This window comes from Bison bison, unplaced genomic scaffold (assembly GCF_000754665.1).
Source record: "Bison bison bison isolate TAMUID 2011002044 unplaced genomic scaffold, Bison_UMD1.0 scf7180017864108, whole genome shotgun sequence".
Lineage (NCBI taxonomy): Eukaryota > Metazoa > Chordata > Mammalia > Artiodactyla > Bovidae > Bison > Bison bison.
The window spans coordinates 12,309,963-12,329,456 of NW_011494680.1; the positions used below are offsets into that span (position 1 = coordinate 12,309,963).

Here is a 19,494-nt window from a genome sequence, read left to right on the forward strand (position 1 = left end):
TTAAATTGTCTAATGTCACAAATTGCGTTAATTTTTGAAGTGATGTGGCTGACTACTAGTAGTATCAAACATACATTCAGGATTGCTTTTAGGCCTGTATTTATAATTTTAAAAGGGCTTCCCAAGTGGCGCAGTGGTAAAGAATCCTCCTGCCTATGCAGGAGACGCAAGAGATGAGGGTTCAATTCTTGGGTGGGGAAGATCCTCTGGAGTAGGAAATGACAGCCCACTCCAGTATTCTTGCCAGGAAAACTCCATGGACAGAGAAGCCCAGTAGGCTATAGTCCAGGAGGTCACAAACAGCTGGATATTATTGAGCACACACAAATAATTTTTAAAACTCAACAGGCAAGCTTGATGAATTGCTGTTCAAAAGCTATCCCCATGTTATATGCAACAGACAAGGTAAATATTTGTTTACAATGTTTGTTGAATAAACCGTCCATCTAAATTAAAGTAAAATAAACAAAAAGGAAATACATATTGAAATATCTTTTGGAGATTAAAGTCAGTCTTAAACTTTAAATAAGATAGAAAAAGTATCCTAGAAAATTATTTTTTTTAAATCACGTACCCCAAACAGTACCTGGTCCTCACTCTCTACTGTTCCTTTGGCTATGTCTTTATATTCCAAATGGATGGCAGTTCAGGACAGGGGGATGGTGGCAATTTATCTACCTATCTCCACTTAGGCATCTCATTCCCTCCTCAACTATTCTAAGTGGAGTCCTTCTCTCTTTCACTGAGTCAGCCCTCTCCTCCTGAAAACCCAGCTTACCCTTCACAGCCTCCATTAAAACAAAACAAAACAAAACATACCTGACTCACAGTTACCTCCCTCTAACTCTGTGCACCCACGGCACTGACACACTCATCAGGACCCAGCACTAAAAACCAACATCAGATGACCAATAGAAGTACTTTTCTCAGAACTGGATCAGAGATAATCTGGGATAACACAGAATTCAAATATTATTCATCATCTATTTTTGGAAAAATGACAGTCAGTAATTCCATCATTCTAAACATAAAAATATTTCTGCAGAAACGAAACCAGAATTTAATCTCCACTCAGTACAAACCATTACCTGCGCTTAATGGACCAGGACAGTTAAACTTTCATCAAGTATCAGGACCAGTCTGAACATCTGATCCGGAAGTTCTTTTTGACTTTGGGGAGAAAAGCATATATCGCTGACTCACTTAAGCGATTAAAACTCCCCAAGGCTGTAAGTTCTGTGTGTCACAAGCAAAGTCACTGAATCTTCATCCAGAAGTTGGTGCTTTTCCAAGGACTCCCATCTCTCCCTAAATTTTTGATTAGACCAATATATCTTTGAAGGCTGGTTGAAATGGAGAAGCTTTTCAAACACAAAGAAGAGGGCAGGATGACAGCCCAGTGTTTTCCTGTCCCTCCACAGCCCTCGGCTACTCTGCAGATTTATTTGGAATTGTCTTTGGTCCTCTCTCTTCTTTCATATGTTCTGGCATGAACTCTTCCTTCTCACATTGGATGGGGATAGGGCAGCAGCAAGAGGTGACACAGAGATGGGGTGGAACTGTTTCAAGGCACTAGACGTGAGAGGATGTCTGTGGGCACTGAGGAAAAAAGCCCCTAGGAAAGGTAACATTTGAAGACCCAACGTCGCCCACCAAGGCCTTAAAGAAGTATCTCCTGTTATTGTCCTCAGTATCACATACCACTTAGGACTTCCCTAGTGGCTCAGACGGTAAAGCGTCTGTCTACAATGTGGGAGACCCAGATTCAATCCCTGGGTCAGGAAGATTCCCTGGAGAAGGAAATGGCAGTCCACTCCAGTACTGTTGCCTGGAAAATCCCATGGACAGAGGAGCCTGGTAGGCTACAGTCCATGGGGTTGCAAAAAGTCGGACACGACTGAGCAACTTCACTTCACTTCACATACCACACATGCTATTCAACACACTGCAATTGGTTTTTTCCCTCCATCCTCAAAACACATAATATTTTTTCATTTAATATTTCTTTAAGACCCTGAGTTTTTTTAAGGAAGGGATATTTTGAGCTTTCAAAATAAAACTTCTTTAATGATTATTCAAGCAACATTGAAAAATATTTTCTCTGATTTCATTCTTTAAGGTATATGTATCACTTATATAAACAGTAGTGATTTCCAGGCAATGAGGTAGATATGAATGTGACATCTGGTCATGAGCAATTCCACACTGCAGTACATGCAGCTGGGAATGATAGGAAGACTGGCATTTTGATGGCCCCTCAAATATACCATTACTTGTCACTGATGGGCTATTTCCCAGGAGAGAACTTTGGTCCGTATAGAAAGAAATATGAACAACAGAGGCATCCTGTCAACTGCACCAACATGCGTTGTCTCAATGTTCCTGGCACTGGACTCAATGTTGGAAGGAACCCAGAGAGTGAGAAGGAGACTGTCTTAGCTTGGGCTGTAATAACAAATTACCATAGACTGGTAGCTTAAACAACAGAATTTATTTCTCACAGTACTGGAGGCTGAGAAGTCCACAATCAGGGTACCTGGTGAGAGCCCGCTTCCTGGCTTGGAGATGGTCCTGTGTCCATCACCCAGCAGTGAGCAAGGAGAAGCAAGCTCCCTCTGGAGTCCACGAGGGCACTAATTCCATTCATGAGGGCCCCACCCTCATGGCCTCTTCTAATCCTAATCACCTTCCAAAGGCTCCACCCCCTAATATCATCGCATGAAGGGGTACAGTTTCCAACATATGAATTGAGGGGGGCAGTGGTAAATCACAAACACTTCAATCCATAACAAGAGCCCACAGTTAATGAGAAGGACTCTTTAAACACTAACGGTTACAATGCATGAGATCAATTCCTCAGCAGCCATCTATCAAGGAAACCAGGAGCACAGAGGAGGGAGAAATTAATTCTGCTTTGGGAAGGAACTCAGAAAGAGTCCCATGAAGAAATGACATGCTAACTAGATATTGAAGAAGAGCAGGAGTTGACTAAGAAGGTAAGTAGGAGAGTGACTTCTTCAGACAAAATAACTCTCTAAAAATCTCTCTCTCTCCCTCTAATTACTTGAGATGAATAAATCAACTCACCAATTTTAATCAGAGCTAAACTAGACTTTTAATTACCATTGAAGTTTCTCCAAAAGTTGTTTTCTGTTTATCATCCATTCATAGTATCCACAAAAGTGACCTGGTGAATCTATAGAATGTTTACAATAATAATAATACAATGATGAAACTTAACAGCATAGATTACCTTTATAACCAACAGCCCATGGGCATTCTCCAGGCCCATTAAGGCTAATGGGAAGTTTCTTCTGCTGCCAAAAGCTTATTGAGGACTTTTTTATTTTAATACAAATTGATCAAATTCAAGAACTACACAGCTACTTGGAAACTAAATCATTTTCAGTAAATCACCAAATACTCTACATGAACAACAAAGTTTTAGTGCTGTTCAAGCTGATTTGTTCTTCTTACCTCCATGGGAAAAGCTTTGAAATTAACTGTGTGCTCAGAACCACGCTGGTTTTCTCTTCCCCAGTGAAATCTAACTTCATACAGCTCAAATTCATGTCCTTGAGGCAATGGACCTCCTGATAGAACTGGAAAAAGAAAATAAGTTCTACTTAATTACATCTCAAACACATTCATCGGCACAGCATTATAAACATTTGGGGACATTTTTTGCCAAGAGGTCTCATAAATTCTACAGATTAAATTCACATAGCCAAAATGAGGAGAGTATAACTACTTTGGGATGAATTCATACTATCATCTTGATACAGCAGACATTCAGAAACTCTAAAATACTTGAGAATGACATGTATATGTTAACTTCTTATATATTTTAGGCATAGGAGCAGACAGGAAATAAACACAGCAGCTATCACAGTTTCCCCTGAGACTTAAACTTAGCATTGATCAGGAGACAAGAATATGACCTGAGTCTCAGACTGACCAATAATTTTCTATAGACTTATCACTAAATTAAACATTGTTTATAGATAATCCATACACAAGCACACTTTCAATTGAGAGAACAGATGTTAGCTGGCATAATTACCCATGAAGCCAATTATTATTAAGCCAACCTGGTTTTTTAGCAATGAAATCACAATTTTTAAAAAGCTATCTATCATCCAGTGTCACATAAATGCAAATAAAATAAAACTGTGATAAAATATTCACAATATTTAAAATGTTAAATTTTAGTTCTATGGGGCCCTGTCTCTGTGTCTCACTTCTGGAGATAACCTAGAACTCTGTCCCAAACAAGGGCACTCTGAAGGATGATGGAAAATACATCTAGTCTTGAAGCAACAAAACACTGGACAGGGAACTAAGATCCCACTTCAAGCCACTGCTCGCTGCTGTCTCCCTAAGATCGAGATCAGTCTCCTGCTTGCTGCCCCCCAGCCTGCACCATCTGAAACAGAAGCACCCTTCACCCTACGTGTCTATGACCCGATCTAAGGCTTTGGGGCATTCATGGGGTGGGATGCGGGGGGGCACAATTCTAACACTCCACTCTTAAAAAAGAGCAGAAAATTGTCTTGGATGAGGCTTAGCTCCACAAGGCTAAGCAAAAAGAAACGGGAGCATTGTGAAACAAAAAGGATTAAAAATACCTTTGCCCAAAACATTTTCATCAGGTACACACGCACACAAACACACACACAGAGTTTCTGAAACCGTTACAGAGCAGTTCACTAGTATTTTCTTACAGCAGCGGATGAAGCTGATCCTGCTAGTGACTTCAGGGGCAGAAAAGAGAGCTCTGAGCTTCACCTGTACCTCCCACCTGCCTAGTGGCCAATATTTCCTCAGATTAAAACTTGGAAATTGAGACGATATTTTTAAATGCCCTGAAAATCCAAACTGCACAGATGTATGTTTTATTGAGGAGAAGTTCCGGGCCCACAGGGGTTTCACTGAAAAATACTTCAACAAATACTTTTTGATCACCTACACTGTAGTAGGTATATGGTGTTTAAGAGACATGGATGTTGTCAAAACAGACAAAACTCACTGGCTTCATGGATCTTACATCCGCTAGGATGAAATGCAAATGTATTTATTTATGAAGATCAGACTTCTACTGTGATATTTATTTGGTCATTACAGGGCTTCCCCAGTAGCTCAGACAGTAAAGAATCTGCCTGTAATGTGGGAGACTCAAGTTCTATCCCTGGGTGGAGAAGTTCCCCTGGAGAAGGGAATGGCAACCCACTCCAGTATTCTTGCCTAGAGCATCCCATGGACAGAGGAGCCTGGTGGGGTCGCAGAGTCAGACAAGACTGAACAACTAACACTTTCACTTTTGGTCATTACATGGTCCTCATGCTTAAGAAAATTCTAATGAAACCAGATCCTCAGGGTCTTTCATTCTATGGGGTTGAAAGAAACACAAAGAAGGGAAGCGTTTTAACCAAGCCTGGTCCCCAGGGAGAGGTGACAAAGGGGAAGCTGTCAGCCAAGAATTGGTTCTGGTACCATTCAAGCTGCAGACAAATAATCCACAGTTAAACCACACTAAAATCACAGGGCCGTGCAAAGCCATAAAAACTGACATATCCTGAATTCAGAATTTTATGAGGTTCCAGGTAAAAGCATTACCCGTTCATCCCCCACAAATGATTGTGTTTACAGACTACAAATAAATAGCAGCTCTATTTCACCCATCTGGCAGCATCCTCTAAAAGCATTATTCTTCCTTTGGACCATTTACTTGCTCTACAAGAAACTAGTCATACCAAGAGAAGAACACTTATCCTGCATTTATGAATATCAAATTTTGCTGAGTGATATTTTGTCACTCTATGGCATCACTGACTCCATGGACGTGAGTCTCAGTGAACTCCAGGAGTTGGTGATGGACAGGGAGGCCTGGCGTGCTGCGATTCATGGGGTCGCAAAGAATCAGACATGACTGAGCGACTGATCTGATCTGATCTGATCTGATGGCAGGTTTATTAGTTGTGGTATCATCACGTTCAATAAAATTACAATGAAACATGAAACTCACACTGATGATGTGCTGCATTTCCTGAGAATAACAAACTTGTGAAAAGGACACAGGATACACTGTTACCATTGCTACCACCTCCGTTGTCTTGAACGCTTTTTCTCTGATAGGCATGGCTATTACACTTATAGACATAAAAGAGTTCCTTTCAGAAGCTTCTGCAAAATTTGAGAATCCCATAGAGACGTGACACATACACACTCCCCTGAAACTATCTAAGCTTCTATAACCCTTTGCTGAAAACAGATTTGCCAGAGAGTTCAAAGGTTGAGTCCCCCTCATTTCATTCGAGTTCAACACACATGTTTTGAGATGGACTCCATGCCTGGCCATGTGCTGACCACTGAGTGTGTAAAAGGAAGGATATAGCCTTGCACTGGCAAAGCATTCTCAGTGCTGAAGGAACTAAAAGTAATTCCATCGGGGCAGAAGGGAAAGGGGTTTCCCCAATGGCTCAGCAGGTAAAGAATCCACCTGCAATGCAGTAGATAGGAGTTCAATCCTTGGGTCAGGAAGATCCCCTGGAGGAGGAAATAGTAACCCACTCCAGTGGGTTGCTATTCTTGCCTGGAGAATACTATGGACAGAGGAGCCTGGTGGGCTACAATCCAAAGGGTAGCAAACAATCAGACATGACTAAGGACAGAAGTAAAAAAGAAAAAAAAAAAGAGCAGAGGAAAATGCACAAGGCAGTCAGAACCCAGCAGGATCCAAGCCAAAACCAAAGGTGGGGGTTGTGGGGGGAGGCGAGCAGTTAGAAAGTAAGTCAGGGAAGACTTTACGGAGGAGGTGACAGCTAAGCAAGTCTTATGTTATGTTATGTGAAGTCACTCAGTCATGTCTGACTCTTTGTGACCCCATGGACTGTGGCCTACCAGGCTCCTCAGTCCGTGGAATTTTCCAGGCAAGAGTACTGGAGTGGGTTGCCATTTGCTAAGTGTAGAAGTGAGAAACTATACTTTAGAAGCAGAAAGAAGAGGCTCAGAAAGACTCAGAGGTGGGAAATGGCCAGAATGGGTGCCAAGAGAATAAAGTCAGAGTTGTCCAATGGCCAAAGGCAGGCCTCAAGGTATGAAATTGGCCGGGCTGGGGTGGGCAGATGGCAGGCCATGCAGACAGGCTGGAGTTTATCTTGGAGAATCATCACTAGTTTTTAAGCAGTGGGCTAATATTTTTGCATTTTAAAATATTATTCCCAAGTCTGGGACTTTCCTGGTGATCCTGTGGTTAGGACTCTGTGTTTCTACTGCAGAGGGGGTACCAGTTCCATCCCTGGTCTGGAAACTAAGATCCTGCATACCACGAGGCACAGCCAAAGAAAAAATGGGATTAAAATATTACTCCTAGGTCTGCATAGATGGTAGATCAGCAAAGTGCAAGCCCAACTGTTGAGAAAGCTGCAGCCATAGCCAGACAAAGACAGCATGACCGGGAGACAGAGCCTGATGGAGTCATGACCCCAAATTCAGGAAGACCAACACCAATGACCCCTGACGCATCCCCCAAAGGATGAGAGGTCCCTAAAGTTCACTCTCTATAAGTTTAATTTATTTTTTATTGAAGTATAACTGCTTCACAATGTTCTATTAGATTCTGCTGTACAACAATGTGAATCAGCTGTAAGTACACACATATCACCTTCCTTTGCAGCCTCCCTCCCACTCCCTTCCCTCCCCTCTAGGTCATCAAAGAGCACTTCTCAATAGGTTTAAAGATCTTATGACCTCAGTTTAATTTTTAAGGAATCCCAATGTATTCATAAAACATTCTAAAAAAATAGTATTAATCAGTTCTTTTAACATATGAAGTCTTCAAAGCAACAATCAATATGTTTAACAGTCCTTAGCTTTTAACCTATAGCTTTATTTCACATTAAAGAATGAATATCATCAGCTCATAAATGCAGTGCTAACATCAAACAAGAGGGAGAGGAGGCCAGTTAAACAGGGTCTATAAGCAAAGTGAAGCAGATGAAGATGACAGTCCAGATAATTTAAGTCCCCCAGAGTCAGCTAATAATAAATATGATCATAAAGAAATTCAAGTTTTGCTCTCCTAGTTGTCCTCATTTACACGAACTTCTCTAAGAAGAGATAAGATAATTTGTATTTCAGGTAGTAAATGATCAATAAATATGTATTAATGGAGGGAGGGCTATCATTTGAGGACCAGCTGAAGGAACTAATTATGTCTGGAAAGGAAAAATAGCAATTTCATGGTATGATCTTGTAGTCAGTATTTTAAAGAACGTCATGTGGAAGTACAACTGCAGGACCTCCCTGGTGGTCCAGCCCGCCTGCCACCGTAGGGACACACGTTCGATGCCAGGCCTAAGATCCCACGTGCTGCAGGGAGACTACACCCGTGTGCCGCAGCTGCTGAGCCTGCACGCCCTACAGCCTGTGTGTGTTCTGCAACGAGAAGCCACCGCAATGAAAATCCCATGCGCCACAACTAGACAGTAGCCCCATCTGCCACAAGCACAGAAAGCCTGCAAGCAGCAAGGAGGACCCAGTACAACCAAAAATACATATTAAAATAAAATTTTAAAAATAAAAAAAAGAAGAAAGTACAATTACATGTGTTCTGTATAGGTCCAGAATTCCACAACAGAAGCGATGACGGAGATCCCAGGACTTTTTGATGTGGTTTCACTCGAAAGCAAAATGGATCCTCTCTCAGTGAGGCATGAATATCTTTTCCTGAGCTGTTCAAGCTGAAGACATGCAGCTACTGGCCAGAGGGTCTGAGATCGGGGGCTGGAATGGTGGCCTCCTGGGGGTCAACCCATTCAGTGAATCTGTGATTCAGTCACCTTCCTAATCTCATCTGCTGCCTTATTGTATCACCTACACAATCAGACTATTTTCTTCTCAAGAAGAGGGTCGAAGAAGAAACTTTGAGAAATTCCATCAATTAATGATAATGGGGGATGAAGAACTGGCAGAGGAAAGGTAGTCAAAATTAAGAAGAAACATCCAGAGCTGGTGCGTCATAGAGACCAACAGGAGAAAGAGTTTCCAAAAATCCCACTGCAAATGCAGCAGAATTAAAGTACTATAAGGATTTTAAAGTGGTCCTTTGACCATGGGATGAGGAGCTTATCAATGACCTTGGTTTGGGAACTTCCAGCAAGAGGTCTGGAGTGAAATATTTGTGCTCATGACATCTCTCAAATTTAAAACCCCAGATAGGGTTATTAAGGGCTTCCCTCATAGCTCAGTCAGTAAAGAGTCTGCCTGCAATGCAGGAGACCCAGGTTCGATTCCTGGGTCAGGAAGATACCCTGGAGAAGGAAAGGGCAACCCACTTCAGTATTCTTGCCTGGAGAATCCCATGGACAGAGGAGCCTGGCGGGCTACAGTCTATGCAGTCTCAAGAGTTGGACATGACTGAGCGACTAAGCACACTTATCTAAGGAAACTACACCATAAGGATTATGCTAGAAGCTTTCACTTAATAAGTGGAAGTATTTAAATTATACTACAGTTGTTGTAACTTCTTTTAGTAATTCTGTACTCTTTTTTAATACAAAACAAAAAAACATTTAAGACTTTTTATATCGACCATTTTTAAAGTCTTTATTGAATTTGTTACAGTACTGTTTCCATTTTATGTTTTGATTTTTTGGCCACAAGGTATGTGGGCTCTTAGCTTCCCAACCAGGGATCAAACCCACAACTCCCTGCATTGGAAGTGAAGACTCAACCACTGGACCACCAGGGAAGTCCCCCCCAAAAAATTTTTAATTGTGCTTATTCTGCAAATTTTTTATTAAAAGTGGGATTTCATTTCCAATCTCAGCCAATGAAGGCTTCCTCGGGATTAAGAGGACTCTTAGTCCTTTTCTCTTTGACATGGACTTGTGCTGGGGATTGGTCAGAAAAAAAATAAATAAATAAATAAAAAAAAACCAGGATCCAAGGAAACTTCAATGCATTCCTACCAAGTGAAAGAAGCCAAGCAGAAGCCTGTAAAATGTATGATTCCAACCACATGACATGAAAAACACAAAACTACAGAGCCAGTATAAGGATGGCCACAGTATTGTGATCGCCAAGAGCTGGGGAAAGAGACAGAAGAACAAAAGGAACACAGAAGTTTTAGGGCAGTGAAACCATTTTGTGTGATATTACAATAGTGGACATATGTCATTAAACATTTGTTCAAGCTCAAAAACACCAAGAGCAAACCCTAATGTAAACTATGGACTCTGGGTGTTGATGAGGTGTCAATGTAGGTTCATTAACTGTCGATGTACCCTCTGGTTCTTTTTTCACCTGCAACCAACAACCAGAATACGGACAGCCAGGTGTGAGCCATCACACGGCTTCCCCCGGAGAAATCCATAAACCTACAAAGGCTCCTGCAACAACACAGCCTGCTCCTACATAACCACGTTACTGTGACAGCCACCAGACCTCAATCTCTGCCCACATGCAGAGCCTCTAACTTGACTTTTAGACCCATTACTAAACGTGAACAAAGCCAAAGATCACTGGACATTGGAGAAGAACCTCCAGCATAAGACAGAGAGACCAAAACAAACAGAAGAAGAACCCCAAAATAAAACAGAAACACAGGAGAACAGAAAAAAAGATCCTGTAATCAAGAAATAAACACTGGTAGTTTTTTTTTTTAATTTTTAAAATTCATAGAATAAGCACCACATTTTAGAAATTAAAAATTTAAGAACAGATTAGAGATAAATATACGACAATTAGAAGACAAATACAAGAGAGTAGAAGTTTAATAGAAAGATATAAGTTGAGGAAATCTAACAAAATAGAAGAAAAAAGACTAAAAAAAAGAGTTAATGGAAAAAGAGGGAAAAAACAGAAAACTTCTCAATTAAGTAATATAAGAAAGTTCCTGAGAAATAAAAGACAATTATCTTTTGATTTTGGGGCCCACCAAGCACCAGCACACAGACACACGAGGTTTCTAAATATTTACTCTCACAAGGCCTTCTTCTCAGCAAATTACTAGGAGATGAACTGTGGGAGGGAATAAACCAAAAACTCTCTGAAAGGAGGCAACAGTCTCAAAAGAGGATCACATCATCGAGCAAACATGGGATTGAACACACAGACGGTCAATGGACTTCTTAGGCCTGAGATCTAGGATGCTGCAGGCAATGGCAGTCCAGGTGGGCTGGAGGAGAGAAGGGTGGATATGAGGGACAGAAGGACTTCAAAGGACTTTCTGAATGTCTTGGGAGAAGATGTGCCTGCCAGCCGTCAGAGAGTGTGGAAATGAAACCATGATGGATAAACAAAAAATCAAACAAAAATACACTAACACCAGGGGTGGGGCCCCCCACGTTATTCAATAAAGGAAACAACATAGCCTCAGCTGGAAACAATATTTGCACAGTCATAATAATAAAAACACTGAGCTAATTTAAATAACAACTATAATTTAAGTATACAGGGACGATGAGGGGCAAAACTTCCATGTGCTCAGTTGCTCAGTCAGGTCCAACTCTTTGTGACCCCATAGGCTGTAGCCTGCCAGGCTCCTCGGTCCATGGGATTCTCCAGGCAAGAATACTGGAGTGGCTTGCCATTTCCTCCTCCAGGGGATCTTCCCGACCCAAGGATAGAACCTGGGTAAATATAAACTGCTCCAGACACATGTTTCTTTCTTACTTTTTTTTTTTTAAGTATGGAGAAACACTGAAAAGGGAGAAACAATGAAGAAATGACTGACTGTAGTGGAAGAAATGAGACAGGCATCTGATGGAGCAAGGTCTTCAAAGAGGATGGAGGAAGGGGTCAGAGTGTGTGCGCCAAAACAGGCCCAGACAGAAACACAGACAACTCTTCCTCAGTGGTCACGGGAGGACCGTGTGGGCAGAAAAGTCGAAACAATGCTTGATGGGCTCTGTTTGGGGGTGCAGTAGGGGGCCACAGAAAATTGTGAATGCTTGAGAAGGCACCAGAAAAAACACGGCAAACTCAATGTGATGGAGTAAATTTGATCTTCAAGCAGGAATGAACACAAACTGTCTTAATTGATAGCATTTGGACTTGTTCATTCCTCTACACTCTTGTGACACTTTTAGAACACCAGGTTGCATTTACACTGACACCATAGAGGACTACGTTGTCATTAATAGGAATCTTCAAGAACCATCTTACCCATCTGTATACAAACCAACACTCAGTCACCATGATGCCCTGATGTGAAATGCATGTTAGCTGTATAGATACGTAAATGTTTATTTACAGAAATGAAACAGTATGTCAACATAAACCAATACACTTTACAGTGTAATACCAACATTACCTTAATATGTTTTTTATGTCAGGACAGTCAGCATTCAATAATTTTATTACGTATTTTAAAATTAATACATGATGTCCCATCATAGCCCTCCCCCCAAAAAAACCTGACTTAAGTTTGAGTTTATATCTGACTCTGTCTCTTTGACTACACCTTAGATTCTATTTTGGGAAATATCCATACCTCGTCTAGACTCAGAGTAGCTGGGAAGACTCTAAATTAAAGCTCAGGAATATTCACAATGAATTAAATATTCATAGTTGGAAATCAATACCTGCCCTGTCTAACATTAAACTGAAAGATTTTATGGCTTGAAATATCAAATTTATCGATTCAGAATTAATTTGAGTACAGTTGGTCTCTGTTTATTAAATACTTCCCAATATTTCAACACATTCCTAATTTTACATTCTTCCCATGGAGTATAGTTAGTATTCACTATGAAAAGCCAGAAATTAATGCTTATTTTAAAATATTCTGCTCTCCTCTCCCCCTATATTTAAGCAAAAAAGCAATTTCCTTGGCAATTATCCAATAGTTTTTCTAAAAAACATTTCAGATCCATCTCAAATAGGTTCAAAAGGGAGGAAGAGAGTTAAAAAAATAAAAAGTAAGAGCTTTGTTTGCCATTTAAATCTTTCACTGAGTTTAGAGACTGATTTTGACTGCTATTAATTAAAATTCTTCTTGCCATATTAATTACATTTATATTACTATTAATTATATTATATATAATTATATATTAATATAGTAAATTTAATTTGAAAAGTCTATCTTGGATGCCAAATTATATCAATAAATGCTAATCTTCAGTTTTACAAAGCAGTAAGACAGAATTATAATTATCTAAATGATTTGAGCTAATTAACACTTTGGACAAAACGAAGATTCGTATACTTGTGTATGTTGTTGCTCAGTCGCCCAGTCATGTCCAACTCTTTGAGACCCCACGGACTGCAGCACTCCAGGCCTCTCTGTCTCTGACCATCTCCCGGAGTTTGACCAAGTTCATGTTCATTGCATGGTGATGCTATCCAGCCATCTCATCCTCTGACACCCTCTTCTCCTTCTGCCCTCAATCTTTCCCAGCATCAAGGACTTTACCAATGAGTTGTCTGGAGCTTCAGCATCATACATTTGTATATACTTTTGCTCAAATTTCACAGAGCTGGAATTTGACCAACTAAGGTTGTTCCAATAACATCATATAACATGGGACAACCAACTGACACCTTCATAATTTCATCCTTTCAAAATGTTTCAGAAAATAATTCCCCCAAAAAGCATGCTACGGTATATAAAGGTATCCTGACAACAAAGCTAGGTTAGTCCTACCATTAAGGTCATGCAAGCTAAATTAGTTTGGCAATGACCTCTAGTTTAATAAGAAGCACACAGAAACATCTAAAATACCTGATTTCGACTTCAGGATAACCTGAATGGTATGCCCGTCATTGGCAACCTCACAGTCCCGGCAGACCACATAATTCGGGGAGAGGCGGATATCCAGCAGTGAGGGGTCGTATCGAGCTTCTCTTGAATTCAAGTTAATCGGAGACTGGTACTCCCCATTAGCATCCGGAAACACCAAGCCCCACTCAACACCTGAGGACAAAATGAAGCAAACTTAGAATGGATTGAAAAAATAAGTTACAGCAAACTTTAACATGTGAAAACTAGTTTAAACATTGTTTATGATCCTTGCCATTATTAAGAAAGCTATGACTACTGTCGCTTTATAGAAGACATGGTATTAACAAAGTGTGCATTTTTGCATTCATAGGTTGAATGATCAAATGTTATCAAATATCACATTCAGAGTCCCAGACTAACAAAATGTTCTATTTGCCTACATAGAGGTACTAATTTATGGCTCTAGGAAATTCAGATCATCTTTAAGTGATTGGAAAAAGAAACAATACCACAAAAATTTCCTCTGTTCATTAGTGCAATTATGTTAAGTACTTGGAAAATTCCTGTAACTTTCAGTGTTCCTAGTGTGAGTCAAAAAATAAAAATCTAATGCTAGTGAGTAAAAATTTCTTAAACAGTAGTTTGAAGTGTGCATATTCATATATACAGGGCTTCCTGGGGGGCTCAGTGGTAAAGAATCCACCTTCCAAGCAGGAGACATGCGATCCCTAGGTTCTGTCCCTATGTTGGGAAGATCCCCTGGAGAAGGAAATAGAAACCCACTCTTGTATTCTTGCCTGGGAGATCCCATGGACAGAGAAGCCTGGCAGGCTGCGGTCCATAAAGTTGCAGAGTCAGACATCACTTAGCAACTGAGCACACACACACATACTCCTATATACATATATATATCATGCAAATATAGATAATACTATTTCCATATTTGCATAATGCAAGTTATAAACTCTACATCTGTTGCAGATATGTAGTCAACATCAGCACCAGTTGTTAGCTCCATCAGGAGTCCTACACCTTCAGGGATACATTTTAGGAAACTAAACTTTTTTATACAAGGTCAATCCCCATCTTGCCAGGCCCACTGATTCAGCTCAAAAACTTAGGACTTGTTCAGAAAAAGTTGAAAGGTGTCAGCATCCTTCTAGAAAACTCAGTAGCTCAAATAGATACTTTCTCCCCGCAGGCAAGCAAGAAACAGTTTCACGGACGCGATAAGAGACAAGAATCTGGAAAAGAGTGAATATATGCGTTTGTATAACTGAATCTCTTTGCTCTACTCCTGAAACTAACACAACGCTGTAAACCAAAGAATTTTTTTTTTTTTCAAAGAAAGAAAATAAGAGTTTCAGTAACGCTGCATTCTCAAGGTGTTCAGTAACAGTTAAGGCTGCTCTTCTGGCTACAAGCCAGATGAAACTGTCACCAACGCAGCCTTCGGGCTCGCCCACCGGACGGGGGCAGATGCCAACCGCTGCCCGGCACCAAGGTCGGGCTCCCAGAGAAGCCCGCTCTACCCGGAGCACCTGCTGCCCCTAAACGGGCCGGGGACCCACGTGAGAAAGAGGGGCGGCGGAGGCGCCGGGAACTCGCCAGAGCAGCGGGACCCACCCCGCGGGCCAGCCTCAAGACGCGCGGCGGGTTACCTTCCTCGTAGCCCCACTCCACACCTTCCTCCTCTTCCTCCTCATCCTCCTCCTTCTCCGGGAAGGCCACGGAATCTTCGATGAAGCTCAGGTCAGCCATGGGGAGGCCGTGAGTCCCCTCGGGCTCTTGCCGGCGGTGCCTGCGCGCCCCTGCAGGGCTAGCGCTTCGGGGCGCTAGTGGGTGTGAGCGGTGAAGTGTGAGCGCGCGTTCCAGGGGGAGCGCTCCCGTAAGTGTTAGCGCGCGTGTGTGAGAGGGTGATGAGTGTGAGCGGGGATGAGTGTGAGAGCGTGCGGTGAAGGGCAATGTGGATGCGAGCACGCGCGCGTGCCAGGCGGAAGTCTTTCGGGCGGCGGGCCGGGGACTCTCGACCCGATTGCAGCAGGAGCGCAAGAGAAGCTGCGGCTCAAGGAGCGCGAGCAGGCAGGTTATAAACCCGACCGGGGCGGGGCTGGCACGGGAGGGACCGCCCCTGCGCTCGGGCCGGGCCTGCGGTGGACCGCAGGGAAAGGCAGGGGCTCCGGGCCGAAGCCGTGGAAACGGCGGACCCCGCCCCCAACGACACACACACCGGACCCCTCTTCCCCGCAACACGCACACATCCCGCTCCCGCGCCTTCCTTCTAGAACCCCGGGGTCTGCCCCTGAGCACCCATTGCGCAGAGCCTTGGCCAGGGCTCCCTACCCTTATGTATTGTCATCTGACTCCAGGAAATACCACAAAGAACGAAGGGGGTCGGGAGAAGAGAAATGAATTACCCCGATGAGAGAGGGCTTGAGAACCCCTTACCAAAACCAAAAAACTTTCCCGCTCCGAATCTTTATCATTGAATATTCACTTTTTAATTTAATTCATCCTTAGAGACCAGTGGAAACGAGTACAGAAAATTTTCCAGGAAGCCTATAGTTCCTACAAATATTTAAGGAAAAAAAATTGTTTTAATCTAGAGAAGTAATTTAGGGAAATTTTTCCATTTAAAAAAGGCATAAGGAGTGAAAGGCAATAAAAGAAGGCTGTTTAGTTTTATTTCAAGCCTGGGTTGCTGCTTCGGACGCAGCTGGCTGTGTACACAGCTCCCAATCGCCCAGGGAAATCGTGTAAATAATGAAACACACATATTACATAACAAACAGGAACTTTCCTGCTCCGAAAAGTCATCTCTTGAATATGCTCCTCAATCCAGCGTGAATGACTTCAACCTCCTACCTAGGACAGGTTAACCTCGCATTTTTAGAACTGTGTGCCTAATACAACCCACACCAGTATTCTTGCCTGGGAAATCCCATGGACAGAAGAGCCTGGCAGGCTACAGTCCATGAGGTCACAAAGACTGGGACACGACTGAGCATGCACGGGGGCGGCGGGGGTGGGGGATGGGGGGGACGGGACAGAGGGGAATGGGGGAGATAGATATAGCCTTAAAAAATAATGAGCACTGTCCCAAATATTAACCACTTTCTACTTAAGTTCTTCTTAAAAGAACATTTTATTTCTCTTTCTGTTTTTATCTGTTTTATTTATTTATTCATTTTACTTTACAATATTGTAGTGGTTTTGCCATGTTGACATGAATCCGCCATGGGTGTACATGTGTTCCCCATCCTGAACCCCCCCTCCCACCTCCCTCCCCATCCCATCCTTCTGGGTCATCCCAGTGCACCAGCCCCGAGTACCCTGTATTATGCATCGAAACTGGACTGGCGATTCATTTCACATGTGATAATTTACATGTTTCAATGCCATTCTCCCATATCATCCCACCCTTGCCCTCACCCACAGAGTCCAAAAGACTGCTCTATACATCTGTGTCTCTTTTGCTGTCTCGCATACAGGGTTATCATTACCATCTTTCTAAATTCCATATATATGCATTAGTATACTGTATTGGTGTTTTTCTTTCTGGCTTACTTCACTCTGTATAATAGGCTCCAGTTTCATCCACCTCATTAAAACTGATTCAAATGTATTCTTTTTAGTGGCTGAGTAATACTCCATTGTGCATATGTACCACGGCTTTCTTATCCATTCATCTGCTGATGGACATCTAGGTTGCTTCCATGTCCTGGTTATTGTAAACAGTGCTGCGATGAACATTGGGGTACACGTGTCTCTTTCAATTCTGGTTTCCTTGGTGTATATGCCCAGCAGTGGGATTGCTGGGTCATATGGCAGTTCTGTTTCCAGTTTTTTAAGGAATCTCCACACTGTTCTCCATAGTGGCTGTACTAGTTTGCCTTCCCACCGACCGTGTAAGAGGATTTCCTTTTCTCCACACCCTCTCCAGCATTTATTGCTTGTAGACTTTTGGATAGCAGCCATTCTGACTGGCGTGAAATGGTACCTCATTGTGGTTTTGATTTGCATTTGTCTGATAATGAGTTTCACAGTCTTGAGCATTTCAATTAAGTTTCCTTTTAGAAGTCGGTTCATAGGTTCATCAAATGCTGCAACTCAAAGAACCCAGGAGGATCTTGATAATAGGATCTCTTAGAGACCTTGAGCTCATCAACAATGTCCACTCCCCTCTGCCCCCAAAATTGCATGGATGCTAGGTGGCAGCCATTGTGTGACCACCAATTTCATTTAAAGGAGCATGTGAATTATAGAGATGTTTGCCAAACCAGAAGACAGCAAAATCTCCTAGAAAAGCTCAGTTTTCCGTGAGTAAAAGGTATGCCATATGTCATATGCCATATCTCCCCACAGATAGGCTGAAAGATTGAATAGTTAATGCTGGATTTTTCTTCTCAAAGACAAATTTGCATATACCCCACAATGCTTCACCATTCATAAATCCAGTTAACTACTAGACAAATGTATATTTACCCATATTTGTTCTCTGTGAATTTTTCAACTTAATGTGTATAATGTAACTGCTCTCTGCCAGCCTAGGGTACCCTCCCCAACAACATATGAGCCATTCCACCATGCATCCACATATTCAATTAACAGCCTTAATTGCTTTGAGACTGTGTGCTTCAGATTTCTGCTAATTAATAGCACCTTAAGACCTTCTCTTCTCAGATCCCCATACTGTATTATCACTAAAGATGGAATTTCTATTTCTAGTTATTATAAGGTATCTGTCACCATGAAAACTTAAACACATAGATCAAAGATATAGGCCAATTCCTTGATTTACAAAATAGAACAAGCACACCTAAACCTAATATCAGAAAGTCTAAAAATATTCATGCTCTATATTATGAACATAAGTATTCTACATAGCCCTCTGTATCATTATAATGCATTTCAGCCTAATATATTTAAGTCCTTAAATTAACTGTATATTGCTCTCTTCCAGTGTTTGCATAACTAAGATCAAACCACATCCTAAAACAATTTATTGAAACTAAGACCTATGTAACTAATTACTATTTTATACTAAGAAAAGAAAAATAGAAACACCTAAAAGGAACAAAATAATCTTGATGGCACAAGAACAAAGAGATACTGGTATTGTTTCACAGAACCTCTCACTTAAACAACCCTTTGCTCCCAATCTATTCTCCCCTTTTGCCTATCTTACCAAGGCTTTCTTACTGTACTGGTGAGTTTGAGCCCTAGAAGTGTCATTAACAATCATTACCTTCTTCTTTTATGCACGTATGCTCTGGGAACACCTCAAGAATGGAGCTAGCATTTGCCTGTCAAGAGACTCCAAACAAGATCCTCAATTTCTGAACTTCAACAACCATGATTTGTGTTCCTTTGTGCGCGCTTCTCTGTACTAGGCACTATGGGAGACCCTAAAATGTATAAAATCCTGTTTCTGCTCTCAAGGAATTCACAGTTGTCTTGGGGGTGAGGAGGTAGAAGTAAATCATTAACTATAATAAAGGCAATATATTAAATAGAGACACAAGTACCATCACATCTAAGGAAGATGCAATTCATACACAAAGGAGTCATCAAGGAAAGTTTCTGGGAAAAGACAGCATTGGAGGTAAAGCAAAAAAGCTGAGTAGAGCTTTTGGTGGCCACTGCGTGACAGAGTAGCATTGCCAGCGCAACCGATGATGCTAATCATGGAAGTGCTTGTTTTCGATCCATTTTCTCCTCTAAATGCCTTGTGTGACCTGCCAAAACGCATCCATGATCCTCAAAAC

General features: G+C 41.7%; 1 protein-coding gene across 3 annotated transcripts in view; it reads right to left on the bottom strand.

Moving 5' to 3' along the window:
- Positions 1–15,782, bottom strand: part of CA8 (carbonic anhydrase VIII) — an 83,224-nt gene extending 67,442 nt beyond the window's left edge. For all 3 annotated transcript variants that reach the window (XM_010838998.1, XM_010838997.1, XM_010838996.1), the window contains exons 1-3: positions 15,388–15,782; positions 13,727–13,918; positions 3,478–3,602 (exon numbers count right to left, since the gene is read on the bottom strand). In XM_010838998.1, the coding sequence (XP_010837300.1) occupies positions 3,478–3,602; positions 13,727–13,918; positions 15,388–15,487 (417 nt within the window). In that variant the 5' untranslated portion in view covers positions 15,488–15,782. The remainder of the gene's footprint in view (positions 1–3,477; positions 3,603–13,726; positions 13,919–15,387) is intronic.
- Between the last annotated feature and the right edge of the window lie 3,712 nt (positions 15,783–19,494).